The sequence below is a fragment of the Pezoporus wallicus genome, unplaced genomic scaffold, assembly GCF_028554395.1.
Source record: "Pezoporus wallicus isolate ANWC-B61680 ecotype Strahan unplaced genomic scaffold, APGP_CSIRO_Pwel_v1 contig_8110, whole genome shotgun sequence".
NCBI classification, from domain to species: domain Eukaryota; kingdom Metazoa; phylum Chordata; class Aves; order Psittaciformes; family Psittacidae; genus Pezoporus; species Pezoporus wallicus.
In genome coordinates this window covers 753,854-763,206 of record NW_026641787.1, presented here as the reverse complement: position 1 = coordinate 763,206, position 9,353 = coordinate 753,854, and the positions used below count along the sequence as shown (strand labels likewise).

Here is a 9,353-nt window from a genome sequence, read left to right as displayed (position 1 = left end):
ATGGTCTAGTGTGAGGGGTCCCTGCCCATGGCAGGGGGGTTGGAACTGGATGATTTTAAGGTCCTTTCCAACTCAAACCATGCTATAATTCTACTCACAGAAAGGTTCGTGTAGAAAGGTAGCAGTTTTGTAACCAAAGAACAAAAAAATTTATTTTGCCTTTACATCCTTTACAGAACAATTCAATTGAACATACAGAAGTGATAGGACATTTATATGGATTTTTTTTTCCCCATTTTTAATATTTGGTTAAACAAAATACATCTCTGTAAACAAACCCAAGACAAGAGGCTCTAATGAAACCAAACAAGCAAGAAAATAACCCGGGGCTTCCCCAATCCCAGGTGGGCACTGGGCTGCCTCACCCATCCCCTCGGGCCTGCACATCTCCCTCCCCCCCTGTGGGGTGTGTGATCCCTCTTTCCCTTTACCTGAGCAGCTGGATCTAACTGATTCCCCTTCATGGGAAAGGAAGGGACTAAACAAGGAAAGGAAATTAGCCCCAAAGTAGTTGAAAACATCTTTGCATATTGTGCACTGAGCCATTGGCTCGCAGCTTCCATGCAAATGGGGTTTCTCCAAAGTGCGACTAGCATAGAAAACATTGCTGCCTAGGTTTATTTAGTTTATGTTTTCCCCCCTCTTGAAGAAATGGCTTCAAGTCATGAGCAGAATGCCGCAGGCTGCACATCCTGCCAGTAGGAAAGTGTTTAAAAACCTCTGCCAGCTGGTATTGGTCATTGGAATGTGTTACGAAATAGGACTTCTCATAGAAATGTCGGGTCTTTAAAACGCACGAGAGCTGTTTTGCTCTCAGCTGTGGAGGCTGTGACTGCAGTACACTGCTTCCAGATGTCCCGAACAGTGGCATCCCCTCACTATGTGGCCTCTGTTCTCCATTAGGAAGGTGCAGGTTTTGGTGGTCTCTCAGCTTTGAGCACCTGCTTGTGAGGTTGCAGAGCTCTTGAGAGAAAAAGAACTTAGACAAGGTAGTTACAACCCCTCCTGCAAACTCCAACAAGAGAAATGAGACTTTCCTGCAGGATGGAATGGCTTCCTTGGAGCTGTGTTGTGTCCCAGCATTTGCTGTTAATCCCATGTGTCAAGGAGGGGAGCGAACAACAGCTGAACCAGGAAGCACTGAATGCAACAGAGTCTGTTCCAAATTTGGTTCCTCCTCCTGCTGTGGAAGGCATGACTGAGCTGCAGCTCACCCAGAATGCTGGGAAACAGCCTGCAGGGATTCTTCTTGCTGTCTCCATGCCTGGTCACTATTCCCCGTGGAAAGGAGGGAAGGAAAAAGCTGTTTGTCTGTTAACGGAATGTTTGTTGGCCAGCACTGAAGGAGAGGTTGGTTCAACATTGGGTCAGGGTCTCTCATCTGCCCGCAGGTTCTGGTGGGCCCTCTGCATCCCCCCCATTATTGGCTAGGAACTATAACAGGGGCACAACCTGGCTGCTATGAAGGCTCACCTCCTCAGGTGAGCTTTTTCTTTAACTTTACCTCTTTCTAGGACATTCTCAGAACATCTCCATGACTGTGGGTTAGACTTCTGCAAAGAGGAAAATAAAAGGGAATCAGTTCCTCTCAAAACCTTTTCAGTTTTCTTCCTCTCTCCGAGCAGCCCCTAAACTACTGGGTGACCATGCAGAAAAGCAAAATAGATGTTAAAAAAAAAAGAGTAAAAACAAACCCCAAACCACTCACCATAGCACAAAGAAACCCCAAGCAGACTATGGCATCTCTGCAATCAAAAAAGACGATGCTCCTCAATGACCCTGCACTTGCTGTTTCCATGTCACCTTCGCCAGCAGCCACATGCTGTGGAACAGCTTCTCGCCACAAATGTCAATCCCTGGAGACACTGGGGAAGGATCCTCCAGCTCCCCAAAGAGTTCATTGAAATATGATGCTGTTTTTATTATTGTTTCCTAATTCCTGGCACAAACGACCCCTCGGAAGCAGAGGGTGGTGCCGAGCACCGTACCATTCCTAGTGTTTGAGCATGTCCTGAGAGACCTGTAGGAATTGCAACGGTCTTCATGACAACTTGTTTTGGAGGGAGAGGCTTGCGAAGAGGTGCAGGTGTGTTCAGTCCATGCTCCTCCCCAGCAAGTCCCACCACACATGGCCTCAAACTGTGTGGGGAAAGGGTGTCCAAAGGCTCCCAGAGCCCTGAAGCCCAGTTTTCAGGAATGAGCACAGTGCCTGCTATAGCAGCTCACCTGCCTTTGCGATTGAAGAGACTGACTTCCAGTTTCCTCCACTCTGCCCTCAGTTCTCCCGCACCCAGCACCCCCAGTGTCCAGTGCCATTGCCCTATTGCACCAAGGAAGGAAGAGAAGATCTTAAAGAAAATTCCAGATGAGAGGAGTCAGGGCACCCATGATCCAGATTTTGAGGATGTCAGGAGTTCAGCAAGGGGAGGAGCTGTAGTGGGAGGATAGAGTCAGTCCAGATCACACATCAGCTCTCCAGGTCTGATGTGCTTCCACCTCCTCTGGCACCACCAGCAGGAGTTCACAGTTCTTGCCTCTCAGCTGGTGTTTCAAAAATTTCCTGTCAGCAAGAGAAACAGAAACAAGCACCATTGTATGTAGAATTCATTGCCTTCTATAACAACTCACTGCAACTAACTGCACAAATATGACAAGAAATGGGAAGTAAGCCCCACACAGTTATTTTCTTATTAAAGATTAATATTAAACTTGCCCCACTAGGTTCTACCCAGAAAAGTATCACAGAATCAGACAGATCTTAACTTCAGCAGAGGTTAAGTCTATATAGATGTCGCTTCCCAATTTTCTAAGGTGGCAAAAAAAGAATTAAGTTCAGTTTCTTCAGTCTCCAAGATTAAGAATCCCATTGTACTTGAAAATAATGCCAAGAAATCTGGAATACTGGTGAGGAACAGAAAAACCCCAACAAAACAATCACTTCAACGTCCTAAGTCATTGCAGCAGCACACCACCTGCTCATTTCACATGGATCTGCAGCCCCTTTCTGCCCAAAAGCTTTTTCTAATACCTAACTTGGATTATCTCTAGTAACTATGAAAGTCAAATCAAGGCTCTCTCTGGTATCTTTTAGCCCATGTTTCCAGCATTCTCTAAGAAGAAAGGCCTTATTTATTGCTGAAGAAGAGCACACCCAGGATAAAATCCACCAGCAGCTCTGCCCTGAAGTTTCACAACTGTGTTATTTAACCCCAAAAGTTCACAAAAGGCTGAGCTTCACTTTACCAAGACTTTAGTGGCAAGGTGGGCTCTGCAAATACTGCTCATGTGCAATCCCTACCTCAGAACAAGTCAAGACAGCAAAGCTGCTAGTATGCTTCAGAACAGGAAGGAATGGAAGTTGAAGAGCAACTAAGAGCAGGTAAGACTTTACAGTCAAACCATTCACACCAACCATCTTGTGTTAGGATTGGAGAGGGGAGTCAAGGCAGAAGTGCAGCATAGGCTTATATAGGGAAATAACACCTAACAGCAGTTTTCCCTTGCTGTCAGGGACAAGGCTGCACTTTGAGTCTGGAAAGCCTTTTATTGGAAACATATGCACAGATTGGTACTAAGGAGGCAAAGGGATGCTGATACTCTCATGTTTGAGGAGAGACAGTACCTTTTGTCACAAGTGTCACCCACTAATACCAGACTTGGCTTCTACCTTCATTAAAGGTGATAGAACCAGTCATGCGAGACATGAAGTTGGGTTCTCCCCAGCACACAGATATCACCCTTGCCCAAAGCATTTTCCTAGCTTCACAGGATGGTTAGGGTTGGAAAGGACCTTAAGGTCACCTAGTTTCAACCTCCTGCCACAGGGAGGGACAGCTCACACTGGACCATGTTGCCCAAGACTCTGTCCAGACTGGCCCTGAACTCTGCCAGGGATGGAGCATTTACCACTTCTTTGCACAGCCTGTTCCAGTGCCTCACTACCCTCACAGTAAAGAGGAATATCATGCAAATGGGGTATCAATCTGAATAGAGGCACAAGAACCTTACTGCTCTCAAATCTTTGCTATGGAAGGTCAACTATAAATGCTTCAGTTGCCAGCTGTTTAAAGGCAGACTGCCCACCTCTAACAAGGAAGGTTTTTGAGGAACAGGATACAAAAACACCTACCTGAGCTCACTTTCACCTCCAATCCACTCGGGCACCTTGAGCTTGGAGTCGAGGTTGTAGTAGGTGCCTCCCACCTCACGGACGCAGATCCAGTGCTGTCGCTTAAGGGGGAGCTTCAAGGGGCCCCAGCAAAGACTGGAGGGCAGGTTCATGATGAAGCCCATCACATTAGACAGGGCAATGACGTTTACATCCCTGAAAGAGTGCAGAAAACAGTGCTAAGACTGTATTCTGGTACTTTAACTTAGTATCTTCCTCGTTACTACAAACGGCAGCCACTTCCCAGAGTTACATGACGTCTTGGTACCTGCGCTTGTCCCACCAAACTGCCTCGTAGCCTTTGGTCTGAAGTGCTGCCATGATCACGTTCACATCATAGTTTCCGTTCCCCAGCATGCTCTTCTTGTGGGGCGTCACCATGGTGTTGGGAGACAGCCTGCAAACACAACAGGAGGCTGCTTGCCAAACCTGCGTTCCACAGTCAGAAGGGGCTCCTTGCTGTGTAACCTGAAGCCCATTTTCAGGGGGTTTGTTTAAAACCAAACTATTCCATTCACCCTTATCATGCAACGAAGGGGCTGAGAAGGCTAAACATTCTATTAAGAATAATTTTGACGCACTAAGCTTCCAAAGGTCCTACCTTTGATGTGAAAGAGACCTCCTTCCCTCCCCCGCTCCCTTGAGCTGGTACTTCTGAAGGATGCTTCAATCATTTTTTACCTCAATTCATGGTCAGAGTAAATGCCAGTTTGCAATTTAGGACAATGGCTACTACAGTTTCAGGAGTTCAACAGTCAACACCAGTCTTGAAGACTGAATGAGAGGATAAAATGCAGGGTGGGCTGGCTACAGAAAAGGGGCTGTTCTCCCCCACCACCCCACTGGGAAATTAAAGAAGCACTTGGACACAAAGCTGTGAAGATATTTGGGTTTAGGAGCTTTCTAAAGCATTGCCGTTGCTATATGATAAAAAAATAGATCGGTTGCTGTAGGTAACTAAGCAGATATCCCTGTTTACATATAAATCTTTTCAGTTTTAATCCATAAGCTTGCCTAGACATCATTTGCATTACTACAGCATCTAGAAATCCAGAATCAGAGTCCACCACATTACATGCAAAATTATGACATCCTTTACACAAATCCATATAATGGATGCAAGACAAAACATGGGAGACACATGGCAAAAAGAACCCCAAACAACAAATCAACAGTTAGTGACTTCTACTGGTTTGGGGAAATGACACGAAGGTGAATTTACACAGGTGGGAGATTGGCTTCAACAGCTGGAAGAGCAAAGCACAGGGAAACTGGGAGCAGAGAACAGCAAGGTCATGCAAAACCAATGCAAAGCTCTGTTGAATTGCTCTTTTGATTGGTAAGGACTCCATTAGTTCTGCCAGCACAAGGTTCAGATGTTTCATATTGTCCTAAAAGCCTGCTACTCATGTTAACTCCGTCCCCCAAAACTGCTGATGTTCCTGCACAGTTTTGACTTGCCCTTTAGCAGAGTGCAAGTTCTTCAGGTGTATTTCATCCAGTGAAAACCCTTCAGCATTACTCCCCTGACAATATAAGGCATTTGAAAAGAAGCAGCAAGCAGTGGATTGAGTAGGGGGTTTAAGATCAACCAAGATTAGAGGTTACAGACATGTAGGTTTTAACATCAGCTGAGTTTTCTTGCAGTGGAGCAGAGTACAGCAGAACAGCCTGAAAGTGAGTTAACTACAGAAGGGAGAAACAACATCATGATTGGAAGAGCTACAACATTTCCAGAGAATGGTGGTTTCCAGTCTCCAAAGCTCTACTGTATTTTACCAATCACGGAAGAGACATGACTGCAGGTTGTCACAGCTCTTCCAGCATCTCCATAAAGCAAGATCACTTGGCTGCAACAAATTCCTCAAGATCACTGCTTCAACCTATTAATTCTCCTGACTGCAGCGAGCTAGGAAAACCTTCCAATCAACAGACCCCTCTGGGTTGCACGAGCACCCTCTCATGGCCCTGCTTTCCAGAGACAAACTTATTTGAGAGCAGAAAGAATACATTTATCTTTGTTCCTTCCTGTAACTTTCAGAGCCACAGAAATGAGACGAAGAGACCATCAGAGGTGACACTCTCAAAAACTGGTACTTGTAAGCTAAAATTCACTAAGAATTGCCTCAATGTTTCTACTCACATACACCTAAATCGGGTCCACAAATATCAGCTGAAGGATTTTGATTAGACAAGGAATTAAATTGCTTCCCCAAAGATAACATAAGACAAGGAAAACAGATAAAGTTGGACAGAAAGCTGGGTAATTATCCTCCTGAACTCTCCAAGTCAGAAACTGTCATCAGTGTGCTGTCTCAACACAACAGGATCCAAGATTCCTGTCCGCAGTTGTCTTTCCTAATCAGGTCTCAGTACAGTGAAGTGAAAGTGTTTGTATCTCCACACAGTATTTGGAACATGCAGTCTTACTTCCTGCAACAAAAGCCAGAAAAGCATCAAAATGATGTTTCTTGTCTTCAGGGAAAGAAGACAATCAGAGGGGACCTTGGACATAGTTTTGGGGTACACTTGAGAGGGCAACCATCAGGCTACCCTGTCCTTACATGACAGGATGCAGCATAAGGGAAACTAATGATTAATGAATGTGGTTCAACTGCTGTTCAAGGGATGTGGCAACAGCTACAGAAAGCTTAAGCTTATTTGTGACTTCGTTACCTTGTCAACGCTGGGTTTAAAAAAAATAAAATCACCTCACAACATTTCTGTAGCTTATTAAAAATATTCATCAGTCCTTTCTCGACACACTGAATATGACTAGACACAAGAAAGACATATGAAACAGTGATGTATTAAGGGCAACTAAATCCACTCTTCTTAAAGGCAAGTCAAAGCTAGACACCCAGAGTTACCCAACAGAGATGCAAAGGTAGTGGCAGTTCTCATGCACAGTTTATAGCTCATCCATTTCTGAGAGGAATTGCCATGTATATTTCCATACTACCATGAGGCTGAATCAATCTGTTTATCCTGATCCAAGTATTAGGATGGAAGAATACCAGGTTGGAATCTGAGACAAATTTTCCCTTCTACAGCAAAAGGTCTGACAAGATAAAACACCCCAGCTCTTTCTGAGAGGTCTCATGCCACACACTAGTTCTGTCTCACCAAACCCAATGAAAGCCAACTAATTAGATCATCATGCTCCTTCTACCACATGAACTGCCTTTGTTTGCTTCAGGCCGATAGCAATCCATCTGTGATCGAGATTCTGACAATTACCACTCTGGAACAAAACCACAGCGTGCTTACATGAGACAAAGAGTGCCTTGAGCCTGCCATGAACCAGCTCCACTTCACCAACAAGAAGTTTATTTATAGGGCTATCACAGCACTTGAAGCCGGTATTTGCTGTTGCCTATCACCACATTTCTATTGCCAAAGACAGGCATGTGTTTGATGAGTCCATACATGCAGTTTTCAGGAGAGCAGCAAGAGGCACATAGCTCCCTGCCCATCAGCAGCACAGGGGACTGGCACTGCCTCCTCTAGGAGTACCTGTGCAAATCCTGCTACAAGGCAGCATTTCCTACCTGTCACAAACACAAGATGCTGTCAACTGCTGGTAACAGATATTCAAGCGCAACTTACATGATGCTCACAACATCTGTGGATCGAATATCAGAGAAGATGCCCTTTTCCTATTTCATGCATGAAAAGTCACCACAGTTTCCAAAAGCACACAGAGAAGAATTTCCACAAAACATCAAAACAGCATAAAATAAACACTAAGCAAAACATGAGCTATTGTAGAGGCCATATGAACAACTTAATTTATCCCAGTAAAACTCAAAAAATGCTTTTATTAATTATCTTAAGCTGCTGGGAAACATTTAGCAATGCCACAGAAAATTTGATCTAGCTACTGAAATTAAATCCAGTTTGACAAAGTATGCAGGGACTCAACCATAATATTCGAAGAACTTCACTTAACCACTTGAATAAGGAGTCATGCATTAGGCAAAGCTCCAACTTCCCCCAAAACCCAGAAGTGCTGCAGTACCAGATCAAAAAAATTTTATGACGACATATTTGTCATTCCTGCTGCCTTCACTCTCCCCAGGGAATCCCAAATCTGATATTAAGATCATGACAACATATTACATGAGGCAGGGGCAAAAATACGGAAGATGGGTAGAATGTGTTAAGGTGGGCGGGGGAGAAGACAGCAGAAGATGCATGACAACATCTGCAATAAAGCCCTTGGACCCAAATTTGGCAGCCAGAAGAGTTTAAGAATCAAGTAAAAAGAGAGAGAATTTCTGCATGGAGAGAGGGAAAAAAAAAAAAAAAGAGGGGGAGGTGTTTAAAAAAGAACCTACATTCAGTTCAAGGCAGTAACATACTTTGAATCCCAGCTTTGCTGTATTTTCCCCCCCAATAAGATCTCAAAATTCCTCTGAGCAACAGAGGACAAGAGGAAGCTAAAACCAGTACAGAGAGTATCCTACCTCTGAAAAATCTCCTGCAGGGTTTCCCTAGTGAAGGCGTTGCTGTCCTGGAAGACGTTGTTGAGAGCATGGAGGGCACACAGCTCCTTACGCTGCTTCTCATGGTAAATATGCAGTGGTGGTGGCTGAGGTGGCTCTGGTGCTTCCGATTTGGTCTTGTCACCTTTCCATGGCACACAACTCATTTTCTCACAGGGCGGGTGGAGAGTAGGTGATGAGAAACGAAGGAGGCTGAAGTTTCTTCCTCCACAGTCACAACAGCAGCCCACTGCCCCTTTCTTTTGTAGGCTAGCACTGCTTCCAGCTCCCAAAACCTCCTCTTGTGCTTCAGTTTATTTAGTAATTGCCTCTGACGGCTGGTTTTAAAAACCACATAGAGATCTACAACATAGTTTTCCTCCCTCCACCCATACCCCATAAAATGTAATACTTCCCTCCCCCCCCCGCCCCCCACTGAAAAAAAGAAGTCAAAAGATATTAATCCCCTTAGTCTCAAGGTACCAGATGGAATTTATCACATCGCTCCTTTTCTTCCATCTCCTTTAGTCTACAGTGCCACTAAAAAAGGTACCCAGAGTAGGTAACAAAGAGAGGCCCACCCCTAAAGTGGCAAAGTGAAGAAGATGAAGCCAGCTTCTGGTGCTGCCTATGGGAGCACACGGTTGTTAAGGACTTATCAGCTGCATTCCTCTATGACTAAATCCAGGCAAGAAGAT

General features: G+C 44.8%; 1 protein-coding gene across 1 annotated transcript; it reads right to left on the bottom strand.

The window, feature by feature from the left end:
- Positions 1 to 1,900: 1,900 nt before the first annotated feature.
- On the bottom strand, positions 1,901 to 9,081 carry JOSD1 (Josephin domain containing 1). Its single transcript, XM_057425349.1, has 4 exons — positions 8,638 to 9,081; positions 4,437 to 4,565; positions 4,130 to 4,324; positions 1,901 to 2,560 (listed from the first exon to the last, which is right to left on the bottom strand). The coding sequence occupies exons 1-4, from the start codon at positions 8,820 to 8,822 to the stop codon at positions 2,461 to 2,463; spliced, it is 609 nt and encodes a 202-aa protein (XP_057281332.1). The 5' UTR covers positions 8,823 to 9,081; the 3' UTR covers positions 1,901 to 2,460.
- Between the last annotated feature and the right edge of the window lie 272 nt (positions 9,082 to 9,353).